The 23,470-nt window shown below is 61.9% G+C and overlaps 1 protein-coding gene across 1 annotated transcript; it reads left to right on the plus strand.

Moving 5' to 3' along the window:
- The first annotated feature begins 388 nt into the window (after nt 1–388).
- On the plus strand, nt 389–23,470 carry Flg (filaggrin). Its single transcript, XM_071618662.1, has 21 exons — nt 389–526; nt 1,101–1,193; nt 2,244–2,417; nt 2,544–2,918; nt 2,973–4,192; nt 4,490–4,601; nt 4,728–5,716; nt 5,834–6,162; nt 6,229–7,286; nt 7,341–7,492; nt 7,709–7,900; nt 8,018–8,346; nt 8,413–11,884; nt 12,182–12,268; nt 12,386–14,452; nt 14,570–15,544; nt 15,662–17,296; nt 17,594–17,728; nt 17,846–19,912; nt 20,030–20,596; nt 23,461–23,470. Exons 1-21 carry the CDS (start codon nt 389–391, stop codon nt 23,468–23,470), a joined length of 16,176 nt encoding a protein of 5,391 aa, XP_071474763.1.

The following is a 23,470-nucleotide window of genomic DNA, read 5'->3' on the forward strand; positions in this document are numbered from 1 at the left end:
TTGATTTTCAGCTAATTATTCTAGTAAATACTCTAGTGAGTTTTTCTAAATCTTGTATGAGCAACAGCCATTAAAACAAGGGGATTATCTTACGTTGAGCATAAAAAGGTCTATAAAGCTACAAAACTACTGTTGCAAATGGGTTCAAGTCCCAGAAATTAGCAGTCTTAGGAAATCTGTCAAATTCTTTCTTGATTCTACGTAGATGAAATTCTAGGTGGACAGTAAAGAGATTTCATGATCAGCATTCGTTTACAAAGATAGACTACATAAGGGCTATAGGTTTAAAATGTGGAAAATCACTATAATAATTAAAACAATTTTTTAAAAAATGAAGTATAAGTAAACTTTTATTTCTTCTTTCTAGGTTCACATATACTGCCTAAAGATGTCTACCATCATGGAAAACATCATTGCCATCATTGATCTATTCCAAAAATATTCAGAAACAGATAAAGAAACTGAAACTCTGAGCAAAAAAGAGCTGAAGGAACTTCTGGAAACAGAGTTTCAGCAAATTCTGAAAGTAAGAGCTATGTGATAAGACCATAATAGAACTTTCCTGATCTTCAGCAATGATCTAACGAAGTATTGTCCTGAATGTTTTTTGAACCATTTAATTTGTAAGTGAATCTGAGTTAGTCTTATTTCAAAGAGGTAGAAATTTTTTTCATTTACCTTTAAGTAAACTGCATGTACATGCACAAACACACAAAGTGAAAGAAACAAACATCTTTCCTTCTAAAAAATGAATGCCAATTTGTTACTCTATATATTGTTCTTCCCAAATCAAGTTTAATAACAGGGTATTTCTTAAAACATGAACTGTGATTTAAAATCATGACTCTTAAATAATAAAAACACACATTTATCACATCAAAACTTTAAATTCTTTCATACTAACTCTTTAAAACTTACCTAAAACACAGTATCTACAAAATTTACCTAAGTAAAGATGAGGTAAAAACATCACAGAAAACAACTAAGACTCTGGTTTCGTTTTTTCATAAAAAGCGTTCATATAACGAAAATGCATGCTGATTTCCGTAGCTGACAATGGGAATAATATGACAATCTCCTTCTATCATTTCTCCTTACAGAATCCAGATGACCCTGACATGGCAGATGTCTTCATGGAAATGCTAGATATAGACCACAACGAAAAAATAGATTTCACAGAATTTCTGCTGATGGTATTCAAGCTGGCTCAAGCATATTATGACTCCACAAAGAGTCAAAATTACCGAAAATCAAGTTCAAAAGGAAAAAGGCATAGTCATCTTGATGAAAATGAAACAGAGGATGGAGAAGAAGATGTGGAAATTGAAAGAAAAAGAACATCGAGGCATTCAAGAACAGATAGAAAGTCAAGATCCAAAGGCGCAACAGGAAAAGGGAAAAACAAACATAGGACAAGGTCTGGAGAGCTTGGAAGAAGTGACTCAAGCAAACGTACAGAAAGAGAACATAGACAAAAACACCATGATACAAAGGTAAAGAACAAAAAGAGGTCTAACTCATCTGAAGTCAGAGAGATAAGAGAAAACACTATCAGTAACGACAGTGAAAGACAAAAATATTCTCAAGAATCAAACACACATAGTACATTGGGTGCAAATAAAAAACACACTCATGCACACAAGAACACAAGAGAAAGCATTAGACATGACAGAAATACGGACAGGGAGACTCAAGAAAACACACAGTATAGGCCTGACAATGCAAGAGAAGAATCAAAAACAACACGACACACACAAGACAAAGAGCAGTCAACGGGAAGCGCCGGGCACTCAGGCACAGGCTCCTCTCGCAGGCAGGCTGAATCTGCCCACGGGCACGCAAGAACAGGCCCCAGGGCAGGGCAGGAAACCCACCGCGAGCACTCAGCGGACAGCTCCCGGCGCCACGGCGCGGGGCAGGGGCAGTCCACCTCCCGGGGCGACAGACGCCGAGAACCCAGCCTCAGTCAGGCCAGCGACAGCGAAGGGCACTCAGAAGACTCGGCCAGGCAATCCCCATCGGCCCACGGAAGGTCCGGGTCCACGCCGAGGACCCAGCAGGGATCTACCCAGGGCCACGCACGAGACAGCTCCAGGGACACCGGGTCGCGTCAGGGACAGACTCCTAGACACACGCAGTCGGACACCGCTCACGGGCAGTCAGCCTCCAGCTCGAGGGGAGGACAGGGGAGCCGTCACCAGCAGGGGCCAGACAGCTCCAGGCACCCGCAAACCTCCTCTGAGGCCAGTGGCCGCGGACACAGCGAGGCCAGTGACAGCGAAGGCCTGTCGCAAGACTCAGAGAGTCAGTCCGACGTAGGCCACGGCCGGTCCGGGTCCCGACAGGGCCACCGCCAGGAATCCACCACTGGCCGGTCCGGGGAGAGGTCCAGGCACTCCGGGTCTCGCCTGTACCGGGTAGACACTCAAGAACGGTCCGAGTCCGCCAGCAGACAGGGCCAGTCCGGTGCCAGGGCAACACAGAGCTCCCGCCAGGAGCAAGCACGGGACAGTTCCAGACACGGGGCCTCCCAGGACAGGCAGACGTCCACCGGCAGACACGTCGACTCCTCCCGTGGAAGGACCGGAACCAGCTCCGGCCGAACACAGGGATCCCGCCACGAGCAGGCCCGAGACAGCTCTGGGCACTCCGAGTCCGACGAGGGTGAGTTCACTGCTCAGGGGCACTCAGCATCCGGCAGTAGACGGGGAGGACAGGGATCCCGCCAGGAGCAGGCACGGGACAGCACCGGGCACTCCGGGTCCCATCACCGCCAGCAGGCCTCCCAGGGACGGTCCGGGTCTTCCCGCGGCCAGTCAGGATCCACCAGTGCAAGCAGACAAGCCCACGGCCACCAGCAGGCAGCGGACAGCACCAGGCACTCAGGCACAGGCTCCTCTCGCAGGCAGGCTGAATCTGCCCACGGGCACGCAAGAACAGGCCCCAGGGCAGGGCAGGAAACCCACCGCGAGCACTCAGCGGACAGCTCCCGGCGCCACGGCGCGGGGCAGGGGCAGTCCACCTCCCGGGGCGACAGACGCCGAGAACCCAGCCTCAGTCAGGCCAGCGACAGCGAAGGGCACTCAGAAGACTCGGCCAGGCAATCCCCATCGGCCCACGGAAGGTCCGGGTCCACGCCGAGGACCCAGCAGGGATCTACCCAGGGCCACGCACGAGACAGCTCCAGGGACACCGGGTCGCGTCAGGGACAGACTCCTAGACACACGCAGTCGGACACCGCTCACGGGCAGTCAGCCTCCAGCTCGAGGGGAGGACAGGGGAGCCGTCACCAGCAGGGGCCAGAGAGCTCCAGGCACCCGCAAACCTCCTCTGAGGCCAGTGGCCGCGGACACAGCGAGGCCAGTGACAGCGAAGGCCTGTCGCAAGACTCAGAGAGTCAGTCCGACGTAGGCCACGGCCGGTCCGGGTCCCGACAGGGCCACGGCCAGGAATCCACCACTGGCCGGTCCGGGGAGAGGTCCAGGCACTCCGGGTCTCGCCTGTACCGGGTAGACACTCAAGAACGGTCCGAGTCCGCCAGCAGACAGGGCCAGTCCGGTGCCAGGGCAACACAGAGCTCCCGCCAGGAGCAAGCACGGGACAGTTCCAGACACGGGGCCTCCCAGGACAGGCAGACGTCCACCGGCAGACACGTCGACTCCTCCCGTGGAAGGACCGGAACCAGCTCCGGCCGAACACAGGGATCCCGCCACGAGCAGGCCCGAGACAGCTCTGGGCACTCCGAGTCCGACGAGGGTGAGTTCACTGCTCAGGGGCACTCAGCATCCGGCAGTAGACGGGAAGGACAGGGATCCCGCCAGGAGCAGGCACGGGACAGCACCGGGCACTCCGGGTCCCATCACCGCCAGCAGGCCTCCCAGGGACGGTCCGGGTCTTCCCGCGGCCAGTCAGGATCCACCAGTGCAAGCAGACAAGCCCACGGCCACCAGCAGGCAGCGGACAGCACCAGGCACTCAGGCACAGGCTCCTCTCGCAGGCAGGCTGAATCTGCCCACGGGCACGCAAGAACAGGCCCCAGGGCAGGGCAGGAAACCCACCGCGAGCACTCAGCGGACAGCTCCCGGCGCCACGGCGCGGGGCAGGGGCAGTCCACCTCCCGGGGCGACAGACGCCGAGAACCCAGCCTCAGTCAGGCCAGCGACAGCGAAGGGCACTCAGAAGACTCGGCCAGGCAATCCCCATCGGCCCACGGAAGGTCCGGGTCCACGCCGAGGACCCAGCAGGGATCTACCCAGGGCCACGCACGAGACAGCTCCAGGGACACCGGGTCGCGTCAGGGACAGACTCCTAGACACACGCAGTCGGACACCGCTCACGGGCAGTCAGCCTCCAGCTCGAGGGGAGGACAGGGGAGCCGTCACCAGCAGGGGCCAGACAGCTCCAGGCACCCGCAAACCTCCTCTGAGGCCAGTGGCCGCGGACACAGCGAGGCCAGTGACAGCGAAGGCCTGTCGCAAGACTCAGAGAGTCAGTCCGACGTAGGCCACGGCCGGTCCGGGTCCCGACAGGGCCACCGCCAGGAATCCACCACTGGCCGGTCCGGGGAGAGGTCCAGGCACTCCGGGTCTCGCCTGTACCGGGTAGACACTCAAGAACGGTCCGAGTCCGCCAGCAGACAGGGCCAGTCCGGTGCCAGGGCAACACAGAGCTCCCGCCAGGAGCAAGCACGGGACAGTTCCAGACACGGGGCCTCCCAGGACAGGCAGACGTCCACCGGCAGACACGTCGACTCCTCCCGTGGAAGGACCGGAACCAGCTCCGGCCGAACACAGGGATCCCGCCACGAGCAGGCCCGAGACAGCTCTGGGCACTCCGAGTCCGACGAGGGTGAGTTCACTGCTCAGGGGCACTCAGCATCCGGCAGTAGACGGGGAGGACAGGGATCCCGCCAGGAGCAGGCACGGGACAGCACCGGGCACTCCGGGTCCCATCACCGCCAGCAGGCCTCCCAGGGACGGTCCGGGTCTTCCCGCGGCCAGTCAGGATCCACCAGTGCAAGCAGACAAGCCCACGGCCACCAGCAGGCAGCGGACAGCACCAGGCACTCAGGCACAGGCTCCTCTCGCAGGCAGGCTGAATCTGCCCACGGGCACGCAAGAACAGGCCCCAGGGCAGGGCAGGAAACCCACCGCGAGCACTCAGCGGACAGCTCCCGGCGCCACGGCGCGGGGCAGGGGCAGTCCACCTCCCGGGGCGACAGACGCCGAGAACCCAGCCTCAGTCAGGCCAGCGACAGCGAAGGGCACTCAGAAGACTCGGCCAGGCAATCCCCATCCGCCCACGGAAGGTCCGGGTCCACGCCGAGGACCCAGCAGGGATCTACCCAGGGCCACGCACGAGACAGCTCCAGGGACACCGGGTCGCGTCAGGGACAGACTCCTAGACACACGCAGTCGGACACCGCTCACGGGCAGTCAGCCTCCAGCTCGAGGGGAGGACAGGGGAGCCGTCACCAGCAGGGGCCAGACAGCTCCAGGCACCCGCAAACCTCCTCTGAGGCCAGTGGCCGCGGACACAGCGAGGCCAGTGACAGCGAAGGCCTGTCGCAAGACTCAGAGAGTCAGTCCGACGTAGGCCACGGCCGGTCCGGGTCCCGACAGGGCCACGGCCAGGAATCCACCACTGGCCGGTCCGGGGAGAGGTCCAGGCACTCCGGGTCTCGCCTGTACCGGGTAGACACTCAAGAACGGTCCGAGTCCGCCAGCAGACAGGGCCAGTCCGGTGCCAGGGCAACACAGAGCTCCCGCCAGGAGCAAGCACGGGACAGTTCCAGACACGGGGCCTCCCAGGACAGGCAGACGTCCACCGGCAGACACGTCGACTCCTCCCGTGGAAGGACCGGAACCAGCTCCGGCCGAACACAGGGATCCCGCCACGAGCAGGCCCGAGACAGCTCTGGGCACTCCGAGTCCGACGAGGGTGAGTTCACTGCTCAGGGGCACTCAGCATCCGGCAGTAGACGGGGAGGACAGGGATCCCGCCAGGAGCAGGCACGGGACAGCACCGGGCACTCCGGGTCCCATCACCGCCAGCAGGCCTCCCAGGGACGGTCCGGGTCTTCCCGCGGCCAGTCAGGATCCACCAGTGCAAGCAGACAAGCCCACGGCCACCAGCAGGCAGCGGACAGCACCAGGCACTCAGGCACAGGCTCCTCTCGCAGGCAGGCTGAATCTGCCCACGGGCACGCAAGAACAGGCCCCAGGGCAGGGCAGGAAACCCACCGCGAGCACTCAGCGGACAGCTCCCGGCGCCACGGCGCGGGGCAGGGGCAGTCCACCTCCCGGGGCGACAGACGCCGAGAACCCAGCCTCAGTCAGGCCAGCGACAGCGAAGGGCACTCAGAAGACTCGGCCAGGCAATCCCCATCGGCCCACGGAAGGTCCGGGTCCACGCCGAGGACCCAGCAGGGATCTACCCAGGGCCACGCACGAGACAGCTCCAGGGACACCGGGTCGCGTCAGGGACAGACTCCTAGACACACGCAGTCGGACACCGCTCACGGGCAGTCAGCCTCCAGCTCGAGGGGAGGACAGGGGAGCCGTCACCAGCAGGGGCCAGACAGCTCCAGGCACCCGCAAACCTCCTCTGAGGCCAGTGGCCGCGGACACAGCGAGGCCAGTGACAGCGAAGGCCTGTCGCAAGACTCAGAGAGTCAGTCCGACGTAGGCCACGGCCGGTCCGGGTCCCGACAGGGCCACGGCCAGGAATCCACCACTGGCCGGTCCGGGGAGAGGTCCAGGCACTCCGGGTCTCGCCTGTACCGGGTAGACACTCAAGAACGGTCCGAGTCCGCCAGCAGACAGGGCCAGTCCGGTGCCAGGGCAACACAGAGCTCCCGCCAGGAGCAAGCACGGGACAGTTCCAGACACGGGGCCTCCCAGGACAGGCAGACGTCCACCGGCAGACACGTCGACTCCTCCCGTGGAAGGACCGGAACCAGCTCCGGCCGAACACAGGGATCCCGCCACGAGCAGGCCCGAGACAGCTCTGGGCACTCCGAGTCCGACGAGGGTGAGTTCACTGCTCAGGGGCACTCAGCATCCGGCAGTAGACGGGGAGGACAGGGATCCCGCCAGGAGCAGGCACGGGACAGCACCGGGCACTCCGGGTCCCATCACCGCCAGCAGGCCTCCCAGGGACGGTCCGGGTCTTCCCGCGGCCAGTCAGGATCCACCAGTGCAAGCAGACAAGCCCACGGCCACCAGCAGGCAGCGGACAGCACCAGGCACTCAGGCACAGGCTCCTCTCGCAGGCAGGCTGAATCTGCCCACGGGCACGCAAGAACAGGCCCCAGGGCAGGGCAGGAAACCCACCGCGAGCACTCAGCGGACAGCTCCCGGCGCCACGGCGCGGGGCAGGGGCAGTCCACCTCCCGGGGCGACAGACGCCGAGAACCCAGCCTCAGTCAGGCCAGCGACAGCGAAGGGCACTCAGAAGACTCGGCCAGGCAATCCCCATCCGCCCACGGAAGGTCCGGGTCCACGCCGAGGACCCAGCAGGGATCTACCCAGGGCCACGCACGAGACAGCTCCAGGGACACCGGGTCGCGTCAGGGACAGACTCCTAGACACACGCAGTCGGACACCGCTCACGGGCAGTCAGCCTCCAGCTCGAGGGGAGGACAGGGGAGCCGTCACCAGCAGGGGCCAGACAGCTCCAGGCACCCGCAAACCTCCTCTGAGGCCAGTGGCCGCGGACACAGCGAGGCCAGTGACAGCGAAGGCCTGTCGCAAGACTCAGAGAGTCAGTCCGACGTAGGCCACGGCCGGTCCGGGTCCCGACAGGGCCACGGCCAGGAATCCACCACTGGCCGGTCCGGGGAGAGGTCCAGGCACTCCGGGTCTCGCCTGTACCGGGTAGACACTCAAGAACGGTCCGAGTCCGCCAGCAGACAGGGCCAGTCCGGTGCCAGGGCAACACAGAGCTCCCGCCAGGAGCAAGCACGGGACAGTTCCAGACACGGGGCCTCCCAGGACAGGCAGACGTCCACCGGCAGACACGTCGACTCCTCCCGTGGAAGGACCGGAACCAGCTCCGGCCGAACACAGGGATCCCGCCACGAGCAGGCCCGAGACAGCTCTGGGCACTCCGAGTCCGACGAGGGTGAGTTCACTGCTCAGGGGCACTCAGCATCCGGCAGTAGACGGGGAGGACAGGGATCCCGCCAGGAGCAGGCACGGGACAGCACCGGGCACTCCGGGTCCCATCACCGCCAGCAGGCCTCCCAGGGACGGTCCGGGTCTTCCCGCGGCCAGTCAGGATCCACCAGTGCAAGCAGACAAGCCCACGGCCACCAGCAGGCAGCGGACAGCACCAGGCACTCAGGCACAGGCTCCTCTCGCAGGCAGGCTGAATCTGCCCACGGGCACGCAAGAACAGGCCCCAGGGCAGGGCAGGAAACCCACCGCGAGCACTCAGCGGACAGCTCCCGGCGCCACGGCGCGGGGCAGGGGCAGTCCACCTCCCGGGGCGACAGACGCCGAGAACCCAGCCTCAGTCAGGCCAGCGACAGCGAAGGGCACTCAGAAGACTCGGCCAGGCAATCCCCATCCGCCCACGGAAGGTCCGGGTCCACGCCGAGGACCCAGCAGGGATCTACCCAGGGCCACGCACGAGACAGCTCCAGGGACACCGGGTCGCGTCAGGGACAGACTCCTAGACACACGCAGTCGGACACCGCTCACGGGCAGTCAGCCTCCAGCTCGAGGGGAGGACAGGGGAGCCGTCACCAGCAGGGGCCAGACAGCTCCAGGCACCCGCAAACCTCCTCTGAGGCCAGTGGCCGCGGACACAGCGAGGCCAGTGACAGCGAAGGCCTGTCGCAAGACTCAGAGAGTCAGTCCGACGTAGGCCACGGCCGGTCCGGGTCCCGACAGGGCCACGGCCAGGAATCCACCACTGGCCGGTCCGGGGAGAGGTCCAGGCACTCCGGGTCTCGCCTGTACCGGGTAGACACTCAAGAACGGTCCGAGTCCGCCAGCAGACAGGGCCAGTCCGGTGCCAGGGCAACACAGAGCTCCCGCCAGGAGCAAGCACGGGACAGTTCCAGACACGGGGCCTCCCAGGACAGGCAGACGTCCACCGGCAGACACGTCGACTCCTCCCGTGGAAGGACCGGAACCAGCTCCGGCCGAACACAGGGATCCCGCCACGAGCAGGCCCGAGACAGCTCTGGGCACTCCGAGTCCGACGAGGGTGAGTTCACTGCTCAGGGGCACTCAGCATCCGGCAGTAGACGGGGAGGACAGGGATCCCGCCAGGAGCAGGCACGGGACAGCACCGGGCACTCCGGGTCCCATCACCGCCAGCAGGCCTCCCAGGGACGGTCCGGGTCTTCCCGCGGCCAGTCAGGATCCACCAGTGCAAGCAGACAAGCCCACGGCCACCAGCAGGCAGCGGACAGCACCAGGCACTCAGGCACAGGCTCCTCTCGCAGGCAGGCTGAATCTGCCCACGGGCACGCAAGAACAGGCCCCAGGGCAGGGCAGGAAACCCACCGCGAGCACTCAGCGGACAGCTCCCGGCGCCACGGCGCGGGGCAGGGGCAGTCCACCTCCCGGGGCGACAGACGCCGAGAACCCAGCCTCAGTCAGGCCAGCGACAGCGAAGGGCACTCAGAAGACTCGGCCAGGCAATCCCCATCCGCCCACGGAAGGTCCGGGTCCACGCCGAGGACCCAGCAGGGATCTACCCAGGGCCACGCACGAGACAGCTCCAGGGACACCGGGTCGCGTCAGGGACAGACTCCTAGACACACGCAGTCGGACACCGCTCACGGGCAGTCAGCCTCCAGCTCGAGGGGAGGACAGGGGAGCCGTCACCAGCAGGGGCCAGACAGCTCCAGGCACCCGCAAACCTCCTCTGAGGCCAGTGGCCGCGGACACAGCGAGGCCAGTGACAGCGAAGGCCTGTCGCAAGACTCAGAGAGTCAGTCCGACGTAGGCCACGGCCGGTCCGGGTCCCGACAGGGCCACGGCCAGGAATCCACCACTGGCCGGTCCGGGGAGAGGTCCAGGCACTCCGGGTCTCGCCTGTACCGGGTAGACACTCAAGAACGGTCCGAGTCCGCCAGCAGACAGGGCCAGTCCGGTGCCAGGGCAACACAGAGCTCCCGCCAGGAGCAAGCACGGGACAGTTCCAGACACGGGGCCTCCCAGGACAGGCAGACGTCCACCGGCAGACACGTCGACTCCTCCCGTGGAAGGACCGGAACCAGCTCCGGCCGAACACAGGGATCCCGCCACGAGCAGGCCCGAGACAGCTCTGGGCACTCCGAGTCCGACGAGGGTGAGTTCACTGCTCAGGGGCACTCAGCATCCGGCAGTAGACGGGGAGGACAGGGATCCCGCCAGGAGCAGGCACGGGACAGCACCGGGCACTCCGGGTCCCATCACCGCCAGCAGGCCTCCCAGGGACGGTCCGGGTCTTCCCGCGGCCAGTCAGGATCCACCAGTGCAAGCAGACAAGCCCACGGCCACCAGCAGGCAGCGGACAGCACCAGGCACTCAGGCACAGGCTCCTCTCGCAGGCAGGCTGAATCTGCCCACGGGCACGCAAGAACAGGCCCCAGGGCAGGGCAGGAAACCCACCGCGAGCACTCAGCGGACAGCTCCCGGCGCCACGGCGCGGGGCAGGGGCAGTCCACCTCCCGGGGCGACAGACGCCGAGAACCCAGCCTCAGTCAGGCCAGCGACAGCGAAGGGCACTCAGAAGACTCGGCCAGGCAATCCCCATCCGCCCACGGAAGGTCCGGGTCCACGCCGAGGACCCAGCAGGGATCTACCCAGGGCCACGCACGAGACAGCTCCAGGGACACCGGGTCGCGTCAGGGACAGACTCCTAGACACACGCAGTCGGACACCGCTCACGGGCAGTCAGCCTCCAGCTCGAGGGGAGGACAGGGGAGCCGTCACCAGCAGGGGCCAGACAGCTCCAGGCACCCGCAAACCTCCTCTGAGGCCAGTGGCCGCGGACACAGCGAGGCCAGTGACAGCGAAGGCCTGTCGCAAGACTCAGAGAGTCAGTCCGACGTAGGCCACGGCCGGTCCGGGTCCCGACAGGGCCACGGCCAGGAATCCACCACTGGCCGGTCCGGGGAGAGGTCCAGGCACTCCGGGTCTCGCCTGTACCGGGTAGACACTCAAGAACGGTCCGAGTCCGCCAGCAGACAGGGCCAGTCCGGTGCCAGGGCAACACAGAGCTCCCGCCAGGAGCAAGCACGGGACAGTTCCAGACACGGGGCCTCCCAGGACAGGCAGACGTCCACCGGCAGACACGTCGACTCCTCCCGTGGAAGGACCGGAACCAGCTCCGGCCGAACACAGGGATCCCGCCACGAGCAGGCCCGAGACAGCTCTGGGCACTCCGAGTCCGACGAGGGTGAGTTCACTGCTCAGGGGCACTCAGCATCCGGCAGTAGACGGGGAGGACAGGGATCCCGCCAGGAGCAGGCACGGGACAGCACCGGGCACTCCGGGTCCCGTCACCGCCAGCAGGCCTCCCAGGGACGGTCCGGGTCTTCCCGCGGCCAGTCAGGATCCACCAGTGCAAGCAGACAAGCCCACGGCCACCAGCAGGCAGCGGACAGCACCAGGCACTCAGGCACAGGCTCCTCTCGCAGGCAGGCTGAATCTGCCCACGGGCACGCAAGAACAGGCCCCAGGGCAGGGCAGGAAACCCACCGCGAGCACTCAGCGGACAGCTCCCGGCGCCACGGCGCGGGGCAGGGGCAGTCCACCTCCCGGGGCGACAGACGCCGAGAACCCAGCCTCAGTCAGGCCAGCGACAGCGAAGGGCACTCAGAAGACTCGGCCAGGCAATCCCCATCCGCCCACGGAAGGTCCGGGTCCACGCCGAGGACCCAGCAGGGATCTACCCAGGGCCACGCACGAGACAGCTCCAGGGACACCGGGTCGCGTCAGGGACAGACTCCTAGACACACGCAGTCGGACACCGCTCACGGGCAGTCAGCCTCCAGCTCGAGGGGAGGACAGGGGAGCCGTCACCAGCAGGGGCCAGACAGCTCCAGGCACCCGCAAACCTCCTCTGAGGCCAGTGGCCGCGGACACAGCGAGGCCAGTGACAGCGAAGGCCTGTCGCAAGACTCAGAGAGTCAGTCCGACGTAGGCCACGGCCGGTCCGGGTCCCGACAGGGCCACGGCCAGGAATCCACCACTGGCCGGTCCGGGGAGAGGTCCAGGCACTCCGGGTCTCGCCTGTACCGGGTAGACACTCAAGAACGGTCCGAGTCCGCCAGCAGACAGGGCCAGTCCGGTGCCAGGGCAACACAGAGCTCCCGCCAGGAGCAAGCACGGGACAGTTCCAGACACGGGGCCTCCCAGGACAGGCAGACGTCCACCGGCAGACACGTCGACTCCTCCCGTGGAAGGACCGGAACCAGCTCCGGCCGAACACAGGGATCCCGCCACGAGCAGGCCCGAGACAGCTCTGGGCACTCCGAGTCCGACGAGGGTGAGTTCACTGCTCAGGGGCACTCAGCATCCGGCAGTAGACGGGGAGGACAGGGATCCCGCCAGGAGCAGGCACGGGACAGCACCGGGCACTCCGGGTCCCATCACCGCCAGCAGGCCTCCCAGGGACGGTCCGGGTCTTCCCGCGGCCAGTCAGGATCCACCAGTGCAAGCAGACAAGCCCACGGCCACCAGCAGGCAGCGGACAGCACCAGGCACTCAGGCACAGGCTCCTCTCGCAGGCAGGCTGAATCTGCCCACGGGCACGCAAGAACAGGCCCCAGGGCAGGGCAGGAAACCCACCGCGAGCACTCAGCGGACAGCTCCCGGCGCCACGGCGCGGGGCAGGGGCAGTCCACCTCCCGGGGCGACAGACGCCGAGAACCCAGCCTCAGTCAGGCCAGCGACAGCGAAGGGCACTCAGAAGACTCGGCCAGGCAATCCCCATCCGCCCACGGAAGGTCCGGGTCCACGCCGAGGACCCAGCAGGGATCTACCCAGGGCCACGCACGAGACAGCTCCAGGGACACCGGGTCGCGTCAGGGACAGACTCCTAGACACACGCAGTCGGACACCGCTCACGGGCAGTCAGCCTCCAGCTCGAGGGGAGGACAGGGGAGCCGTCACCAGCAGGGGCCAGACAGCTCCAGGCACCCGCAAACCTCCTCTGAGGCCAGTGGCCGCGGACACAGCGAGGCCAGTGACAGCGAAGGCCTGTCGCAAGACTCAGAGAGTCAGTCCGACGTAGGCCACGGCCGGTCCGGGTCCCGACAGGGCCACGGCCAGGAATCCACCACTGGCCGGTCCGGGGAGAGGTCCAGGCACTCCGGGTCTCGCCTGTACCGGGTAGACACTCAAGAACGGTCCGAGTCCGCCAGCAGACAGGGCCAGTCCGGTGCCAGGGCAACACAGAGCTCCCGCCAGGAGCAAGCACGGGACAGTTCCAGACACGGGGCCTCCCAGGACAGGCAGACGTCCACCGGCAGACACGTCGACTCCTCCCGTGGAAGGACCGGAACCAGCTCCGGCCGAACACAGGGATCCCGCCACGAGCAGGCCCGAGACAGCTCTGGGCACTCCGAGTCCGACGAGGGTGAGTTCACTGCTCAGGGGCACTCAGCATCCGGCAGTAGACGGGAAGGACAGGGATCCCGCCAGGAGCAGGCACGGGACAGCACCGGGCACTCCGGGTCCCATCACCGCCAGCAGGCCTCCCAGGGACGGTCCGGGTCTTCCCGCGGCCAGTCAGGATCCACCAGTGCAAGCAGACAAGCCCACGGCCACCAGCAGGCAGCGGACAGCACCAGGCACTCAGGCACAGGCTCCTCTCGCAGGCAGGCTGAATCTGCCCACGGGCACGCAAGAACAGGCCCCAGGGCAGGGCAGGAAACCCACCGCGAGCACTCAGCGGACAGCTCCCGGCGCCACGGCGCGGGGCAGGGGCAGTCCACCTCCCGGGGCGACAGACGCCGAGAACCCAGCCTCAGTCAGGCCAGCGACAGCGAAGGGCACTCAGAAGACTCGGCCAGGCAATCCCCATCCGCCCACGGAAGGTCCGGGTCCACGCCGAGGACCCAGCAGGGATCTACCCAGGGCCACGCACGAGACAGCTCCAGGGACACCGGGTCGCGTCAGGGACAGACTCCTAGACACACGCAGTCGGACACCGCTCACGGGCAGTCAGCCTCCAGCTCGAGGGGAGGACAGGGGAGCCGTCACCAGCAGGGGCCAGACAGCTCCAGGCACCCGCAAACCTCCTCTGAGGCCAGTGGCCGCGGACACAGCGAGGCCAGTGACAGCGAAGGCCTGTCGCAAGACTCAGAGAGTCAGTCCGACGTAGGCCACGGCCGGTCCGGGTCCCGACAGGGCCACGGCCAGGAATCCACCACTGGCCGGTCCGGGGAGAGGTCCAGGCACTCCGGGTCTCGCCTGTACCGGGTAGACACTCAAGAACGGTCCGAGTCCGCCAGCAGACAGGGCCAGTCCGGTGCCAGGGCAACACAGAGCTCCCGCCAGGAGCAAGCACGGGACAGTTCCAGACACGGGGCCTCCCAGGACAGGCAGACGTCCACCGGCAGACACGTCGACTCCTCCCGTGGAAGGACCGGAACCAGCTCCGGCCGAACACAGGGATCCCGCCACGAGCAGGCCCGAGACAGCTCTGGGCACTCCGAGTCCGACGAGGGTGAGTTCACTGCTCAGGGGCACTCAGCATCCGGCAGTAGACGGGAAGGACAGGGATCCCGCCAGGAGCAGGCACGGGACAGCACCGGGCACTCCGGGTCCCATCACCGCCAGCAGGCCTCCCAGGGACGGTCCGGGTCTTCCCGCGGCCAGTCAGGATCCACCAGTGCAAGCAGACAAGCCCACGGCCACCAGCAGGCAGCGGACAGCACCAGGCACTCAGGCACAGGCTCCTCTCGCAGGCAGGCTGAATCTGCCCACGGGCACGCAAGAACAGGCCCCAGGGCAGGGCAGGAAACCCACCGCGAGCACTCAGCGGACAGCTCCCGGCGCCACGGCGCGGGGCAGGGGCAGTCCACCTCCCGGGGCGACAGACGCCGAGAACCCAGCCTCAGTCAGGCCAGCGACAGCGAAGGGCACTCAGAAGACTCGGCCAGGCAATCCCCATCCGCCCACGGAAGGTCCGGGTCCACGCCGAGGACCCAGCAGGGATCTACCCAGGGCCACGCACGAGACAGCTCCAGGGACACCGGGTCGCGTCAGGGACAGACTCCTAGACACACGCAGTCGGACACCGCTCACGGGCAGTCAGCCTCCAGCTCGAGGGGAGGACAGGGGAGCCGTCACCAGCAGGGGCCAGACAGCTCCAGGCACCCGCAAACCTCCTCTGAGGCCAGTGGCCGCGGACACAGCGAGGCCAGTGACAGCGAAGGCCTGTCGCAAGACTCAGAGAGTCAGTCCGACGTAGGCCACGGCCGGTCCGGGTCCCGACAGGGCCACGGCCAGGAATCCACCACTGGCCGGTCCGGGGAGAGGTCCAGGCACTCCGGGTCTCGCCTGTACCGGGTAGACACTCAAGAACGGTCCGAGTCCGCCAGCAGACAGGGCCAGTCCGGTGCCAGGGCAACACAGAGCTCCCGCCAGGAGCAAGCACGGGACAGTTCCAGACACGGGGCCTCCCAGGACAGGCAGACGTCCACCGGCAGACACGTCGACTCCTCCCGTGGAAGGACCGGAACCAGCTCCGGCCGAACACAGGGATCCCGCCACGAGCAGGCCCGAGACAGCTCTGGGCACTCCGAGTCCGACGAGGGTGAGTTCACTGCTCAGGGGCACTCAGCATCCGGCAGTAGACGGGGAGGACAGGGATCCCGCCAGGAGCAGGCACGGGACAGCACCGGGCACTCCGGGTCCCATCACCGCCAGCAGGCCTCCCAGGGACGGTCCGGGTCTTCCCGCGGCCAGTCAGGATCCACCAGTGCAAGCAGACAAGCCCACGGCCACCAGCAGGCAGCGGACAGCACCAGGCACTCAGGCACAGGCTCCTCTCGCAGGCAGGCTGAATCTGCCCACGGGCACGCAAGAACAGGCCCCAGGGCAGGGCAGGAAACCCACCGCGAGCACTCAGCGGACAGCTCCCGGCGCCACGGCGCGGGGCAGGGGCAGTCCACCTCCCGGGGCGACAGACGCCGAGAACCCAGCCTCAGTCAGGCCAGCGACAGCGAAGGGCACTCAGAAGACTCGGCCAGGCAATCCCCATCGGCCCACGGAAGGTCCGGGTCCACGCCGAGGACCCAGCAGGGATCTACCCAGGGCCACGCACGAGACAGCTCCAGGGACACCGGGTCGCGTCAGGGACAGACTCCTAGACACACGCAGTCGGACACCGCTCACGGGCAGTCAGCCTCCAGCTCGAGGGGAGGACAGGGGAGCCGTCACCAGCAGGGGCCAGACAGCTCCAGGCACCCGCAAACCTCCTCTGAGGCCAGTGGCCGCGGACACAGCGAGGCCAGTGACAGCGAAGGCCTGTCGCAAGACTCAGAGAGTCAGTCCGACGTAGGCCACGGCCGGTCCGGGTCCCGACAGGGCCACGGCCAGGAATCCACCACTGGCCGGTCCGGGGAGAGGTCCAGGCACTCCGGGTCTCGCCTGTACCGGGTAGACACTCAAGAACGGTCCGAGTCCGCCAGCAGACAGGGCCAGTCCGGTGCCAGGGCAACACAGAGCTCCCGCCAGGAGCAAGCACGGGACAGTTCCAGACACGGGGCCTCCCAGGACAGGCAGACGTCCACCGGCAGACACGTCGACTCCTCCCGTGGAAGGACCGGAACCAGCTCCGGCCGAACACAGGGATCCCGCCACGAGCAGGCCCGAGACAGCTCTGGGCACTCCGAGTCCGACGAGGGTGAGTTCACTGCTCAGGGGCACTCAGCATCCGGCAGTAGACGGGAAGGACAGGGATCCCGCCAGGAGCAGGCACGGGACAGCACCGGGCACTCCGGGTCCCGTCACCGCCAGCAGGCCTCCCAGGGACGGTCCGGGTCTTCCCGCGGCCAGTCAGGATCCACCAGTGCAAGCAGACAAGCCCACGGCCACCAGCAGGCAGCGGACAGCACCAGGCACTCAGGCACAGGCTCCTCTCGCAGGCAGGCTGAATCTGCCCACGGGCACGCAAGAACAGGCCCCAGGGCAGGGCAGGAAACCCACCGCGAGCACTCAGCGGACAGCTCCCGGCGCCACGGCGCGGGGCAGGGGCAGTCCACCTCCCGGGGCGACAGACGCCGAGAACCCAGCCTCAGTCAGGCCAGCGACAGCGAAGGGCACTCAGAAGACTCGGCCAGGCAATCCCCATCGGCCCACGGAAGGTCCGGGTCCACGCCGAGGACCCAGCAGGGATCTACCCAGGGCCACGCACGAGACAGCTCCAGGGACACCGGGTCGCGTCAGGGACAGATTCCTAGACACACGCAGTCGGACACCGCTCACGGGCAGTCAGCCTCCAGCTCGAGGGGAGGACAGGGGAGCCGTCACCAGCAGGGGCCAGACAGCTCCAGGCACCCGCAAACCTCCTCTGAGGCCAGTGGCCGCGGACACAGCGAGGCCAGTGACAGCGAAGGCCTGTCGCAAGACTCAGAGAGTCAGTCCGACGTAGGCCACGGCCGGTCCGGGTCCCGACAGGGCCACGGCCAGGAATCCACCACTGGCCGGTCCGGGGAGAGGTCCAGGCACTCCGGGTCTCGCCTTTACCGGGTAGACACTCAAGAACGGTCCGAGTCCGCCAGCAGACAGGGCCAGTCCGGTGCCAGGGCAACACAGAGCTCCCGCCAGGAGCAAGCACGGGACAGTTCCAGACACGGGGCCTCCCAGGACAGGCAGACGTCCACCGGCAGACACGTCGACTCCTCCCGTGGAAGGACCGGAACCAGCTCCGGCCGAACACAGGGATCCCGCCACGAGCAGGCCCGAGACAGCTCTGGGCACTCCGAGTCCGACGAGGGTGAGTTCACTGCTCAGGGGCACTCAGCATCCGGCAGTAGACGGGGAGGACAGGGATCCCGCCAGGAGCAGGCACGGGACAGCACCGGGCACTCCGGGTCCCATCACCGCCAGCAGGCCTCCCAGGGACGGTCCGGGTCTTCCCGCGGCCAGTCAGGATCCACCAGTGCAAGCAGACAAGCCCACGGCCACCAGCAGGCAGCGGACAGCATCAGGCACTCAGGCACAGGCTCCTCTCGCAGGCAGGCTGAATCTGCCCACGGGCACGCAAGAACAGGCCCCAGGGCAGGGCAGGAAACCCACCGCGAGCACTCAGCGGACAGCTCCCGGCGCCACGGCGCGGGGCAGGGGCAGTCCACCTCCCGGGGCGACAGACGCCGAGAACCCAGCCTCAGTCAGGCCAGCGACAGCGAAGGGCACTCAGAAGACTCGGCCAGGCAATCCCCATCCGCCCACGGAAGGTCCGGGTCCACGCCGAGGACCCAGCAGGGATCTACCCAGGGCCACGCACGAGACAGCTCCAGGGACACCGGGTCGCGTCAGGGACAGACTCCTAGACACACGCAGTCGGACACCGCTCACGGGCAGTCAGCCTCCAGCTCGAGGGGAGGACAGGGGAGCCGTCACCAGCAGGGGCCAGACAGCTCCAGGCACCCGCAAACCTCCTCTGAGGCCAGTGGCCGCGGACACAGCGAGGCCAGTGACAGCGAAGGCCTGTCGCAAGACTCAGAGAGTCAGTCCGACGTAGGCCACGGCCGGTCCGGGTCCCGACAGGGCCACCGCCAGGAATCCACCACTGGCCGGTCCGGGGAGAGGTCCAGGCACTCCGGGTCTCGCCTGTACCGGGTAGACACTCAAGAACGGTCCGAGTCCGCCAGCAGACAGGGCCAGTCCGGTGCCAGGGCAACACAGAGCTCCCGCCAGGAGCAAGCACGGGACAGTTCCAGACACGGGGCCTCCCAGGACAGGCAGACGTCCACCGGCAGACACGTCGACTCCTCCCGTGGAAGGACCGGAACCAGCTCCGGCCGAACACAGGGATCCCGCCACGAGCAGGCCCGAGACAGCTCTGGGCACTCCGAGTCCGACGAGGGTGAGTTCACTGCTCAGGGGCACTCAGCATCCGGCAGTAGACGGGGAGGACAGGGATCCCGCCAGGAGCAGGCACGGGACAGCACCGGGCACTCCGGGTCCCATCACCGCCAGCAGGCCTCCCAGGGACGGTCCGGGTCTTCCCGCGGCCAGTCAGGATCCACCAGTGCAAGCAGACAAGCCCACGGCCACCAGCAGGCAGCGGACAGCACCAGGCACTCAGGCACAGGCTCCTCTCGCAGGCAGGCTGAATCTGCCCACGGGCACGCAAGAACAGGCCCCAGGGCAGGGCAGGAAACCCACCGCGAGCACTCAGCGGACAGCTCCCAGCGCCACGGCGCGGGGCAGGGGCAGTCCACCTCCCGGGGCGACAGACGCCGAGAACCCAGCCTCAGTCAGGCCAGCGACAGCGAAGGGCACTCAGAAGACTTGGCCAGGCAATCCCCATCCGCCCACGGAAGGTCCGGGTCCACGCCGAGGACCCAGCAGGGATCTACCCAGGGCCACGCACGAGACAGCTCCAGGGACACCGGGTCGCGTCAGGGACAGACTCCTAGACACACGCAGTCGGACACCGCTCACGGGCAGTCAGCCTCCAGCTCGAGGGGAGGACAGGGGAGCCGTCACCAGCAGGGGCCAGACAGCTCCAGGCACCCGCAAACCTCCTCTGAGGCCAGTGGCCGCGGACACAGCGAGGCCAGTGACAGCGAAGGCCTGTCGCAAGACTCAGAGAGTCAGTCCGACGTAGGCCACGGCCGGTCCGGGTCCCGACAGGGCCACCGCCAGGAATCCACCACTGGCCGGTCCGGGGAGAGGTCCAGGCACTCCGGGTCTCGCCTGTACCGGGTAGACACTCAAGAACGGTCCGAGTCCGCCAGCAGACAGGGCCAGTCCGGTGCCAGGGCAACACAGAGCTCCCGCCAGGAGCAAGCACGGGACAGTTCCAGACACGGGGCCTCCCAGGACAGGCAGACGTCCACCGGCAGACACGTCGACTCCTCCCGTGGAAGGACCGGAACCAGCTCCGGCCGAACACAGGGATCCCGCCACGAGCAGGCCCGAGACAGCTCTGGGCACTCCGAGTCCGATGAGGGTGAGTTCACTGCTCAGGGGCACTCAGCATCCGGCAGTAGACGGGGAGGACAGGGATCCCGCCAGGAGCAGGCACGGGACAGTACCGGGCACTCCGGGTCCCATCACAGCCAGCAGGCCTCCCAGGGACGGTCCGGGTCTTCCCGCGGCCAGTCAGGATCCACCAGTGCAAGCAGACAAGCCCACGGCCACCAGCAGGCAGCGGACAGCACCAGGCACTCAGGCACAGGCTCCTCTTGCAGGCAGGCTGAATCTGCCCACGGGCACGCAAGAACAGGCCCCAGGGCAGGGCAGGAAACCCACCGCGAGCACTCAGCGGACAGCTCCCGGCGCCACGGCGCGGGGCAGGGGCAGTCCACCTCCCGGGGCGACAGACGCCGAGAACCCAGCCTCAGTCAGGCCAGCGACAGCGAAGGGCACTCAGAAGACTCGGCCAGGCAATCCCCATCTGCCCATGGAAGGTCTGTTTCATCACATGAGTCTGTACCCATCCATTCTACTGATAGCCCCAGAGAGTCTCTTTATTATCAAGGAGTGATGAAGGATCAGCAGTTGTCTGATTCTTCTCCTGAAATATCAGAATATGATACAGGAAATCAAGGTGATCATTTTCCCATTCATCCTGAATCAGATCATAGTTCAGGAGTAGAATCTTGTGGTGATCATCACAGTTCTGAAGTTAATTATTTTCCCTCATTTATCAGTGAAAGTCGTCACTATGGATCAGGTATAGGTTGGAGGCATGGCAGTTATGGTAGTGGTGCATATGAATATGGTCAGTCAGGATTTGGCAAATCTCAAGCTAGATTCATTAGTGAAAAATGCAGTCCTGTGGAATTAACAAAGAGGTATGAAAATAGAAAATCACCTGGATATGGAATACAATATATGAGATCCAGTATATTAGGCAGTAATAGAGAGCCAGAAATGCATAACTGTTCAAGTGATATATCAAGACAGCTGGGGTTCATTCAGTCCCCAGGATACTATTATTATGAATGAGAAATCAGTAAGCAATCACTTTAAATAGAATTAAACCAAGTAGTAGGAGAAAGAACCTATTAACACTTTGTTCTAGAAAGTTTACCAATTACTTTCATAGATGTTTCTTATCTATTTGAAATATGCTATACTCTTTCATTACTTTGGTGATAGTTTCTTTTTATTCTCTAGACCTTTTAAACCTTATATTTAGAAAATATTAAGGAAATTAATATCATTCAAATCTAAATTTGCAAAACTATTAAGAATGTGTAGTTGAAATAAGGATTCTTTTTTTCAAAACTTTAAATGTTAGATCCTCTCTCAATTAATATATGAATTTTTCTGAAAAGTATCTAAGGAAGTAAATATGCTAAATCATTCTTTTGGAGGCCAGAGCCACTATATCACACCATGGCTCAGCACATCTTCCCATATTATTCTTCTACTGGAAGTCTGTTTTCTTAGCATTCAAAAAAATCACATTGGATTAAAAATTGTGCAAGGTATAAAATTCAATAAAAGTTGATCTTATTACCTAGCTTGTCTCTTTTATGCTTTTTTTCCTCAAGTGCAAAAAGGGTTTTCTTTTCCATGTGTAGGATTTAATCTCTTTTGTATACCATAGGAAATCTGAACATATAGCAATATATACTATGCAAAAGTGGTAAATAAGAAGGAATTTAATCAAATCATATGTGTTCCCCGATATAATCATTGTCCCACATTATCACCTTTTCAAAGTTAAAACACTTTGTTGAATCATAAATATTTCTACCATTAATATGAAATCACTAATCCAAGTGTTTAACAGCCACATCAAAGCAAGAATTATTGACTGTGGGTCCTTCTGCCAAAGATGCTGGCAAATGCTTTCAAGGGAGTCTAATGAAAGTACAGAACTTAGCTGAAATGTCTTAACACAAAAGCAATTTAAAAAATGCCTCTGGGCTTGGGCAATAGCTCAGTGGTAGAGCATCTGCCTCGCTCGTGTGAGGCACTAGGTTCAATCCTCAGCACCACATAGAAATAAATAAAGATATTTTGTCCATCTACAACTAAAAAATATTTTTAAATAAATAAGTAAAAAGAAAGAAAATGCCTTCCTTTCCTGAAAGGACAACAGATGAACTTTTATGATTTAGGCAATTAGATAAAGAAAGGGCAGGAGGGAAAAAATAGTACAAATGTCAACAATTTTCTTCTACTAGAAGGAAAATCCTTCTGTGAGACCCCTACCAATGTTTACTTCCCATAATATCCAACTGGTGGTGGTATGTAGGCCAGTGTTCTCATTTTGCCGATGAGTCTATCACACAAATAACGCACACCAAAATATTAATTAGATTTCAAATCTTCAAGTTCAAGATTGACAATTTTATAATAGAATTTATAAAAGTTTCCTTTCTTGAACTTTTATTTTAATAAATTAAACTGAATTAAAATTGTCAGTATTTAAATGATCTCAAAAGGGGACAGGGACTGAATGAAAAAGGAACAGGCTCATTTTTAAATTAGCCTCAAATAATAAAATGTCTATGTTTGCTCCCCACAAGCCACTTAAAGGTAGTACTTCTCTCCTACCAGTGTTTCCATGCTTGAAGTACAAACCCCATGTATCCTTACTAAGCAACAAATTTCATGAAGTACCCGACCTGCAGGCCTCCCAGAGCTTTAACAGACACGGGTGCCCTAGTCTCAGTTTATTCAGCTCTCTCCTGTAGCCCCACTCTAGAGTCTGGCCTAACTGACTGAAAAATACAAAAACTGTACTGAGGAAACAGTGCAGACCTGGCCCTCCTAAACTTGGGAGATATTTATGGACACTAACAGGCATTACAAGAGAGACAGATATGTGTCCCCTATGAGAGCAAAACTTCTCCATGATGAAAACATATACAACTGAAATTGTCTTCTTTCACATCCCCCTACCCACTAAGGACAGACTTACTTGAAATTTCCTTTTGTTATCTGACAGAAAATCAGTTTACCCAATAAATTGAAACAAGATTCACTGGAAACATGAATTTTCTCTGTTCTCTTCCCTTATAAAATTTCTTTTTGTCTTTATTCTTTACTCAGTTGACCAACTCTCTCAGTAAATTATGAATTTCCATAATAATATGGAAATAATAATAATAAGTTTTTCTTTCACTGAAATAATCTCAAGGGACCAACTATGTCTTACGTCTCTCTTTTCTCTACACAAATATTTTCTCAATGCACATCAATCCGTGACAACCTTATCCACTGGGTAAAGTCACTCACAGCAGAAGAACTGGAAGAAGACAAAGACCAGCACAAACTTAACACTCATAATCAGTTGTTGACTGCTCATTTGCAGTGTCCTGTGA

The sequence above is a fragment of the Marmota flaviventris genome, chromosome 10 (genome assembly GCF_047511675.1).
Source record: "Marmota flaviventris isolate mMarFla1 chromosome 10, mMarFla1.hap1, whole genome shotgun sequence".
In the NCBI taxonomy this organism is placed as follows: Eukaryota; Metazoa; Chordata; class Mammalia; order Rodentia; family Sciuridae; genus Marmota; species Marmota flaviventris.

Excerpts from the sequence above, each read along its gene's own strand:
- Flg (XM_071618662.1), top strand. The coding sequence starts at position 389 with ATGTCTACCATCATGGAAAACATCATTGCCATCATTGATCTATTCCAA. Across the intron at positions 7,287-7,340 it reads CTCGCAGGCAGGCTGAATCT|CACTCAGCGGACAGCTCCCG; the intron begins GCCCACGGGCAC and ends ACCCACCGCGAG. Across the intron at positions 19,913-20,029 it reads GACACTCAAGAACGGTCCGA|ACACGTCGACTCCTCCCGTG; the intron begins GTCCGCCAGCAG and ends GTCCACCGGCAG.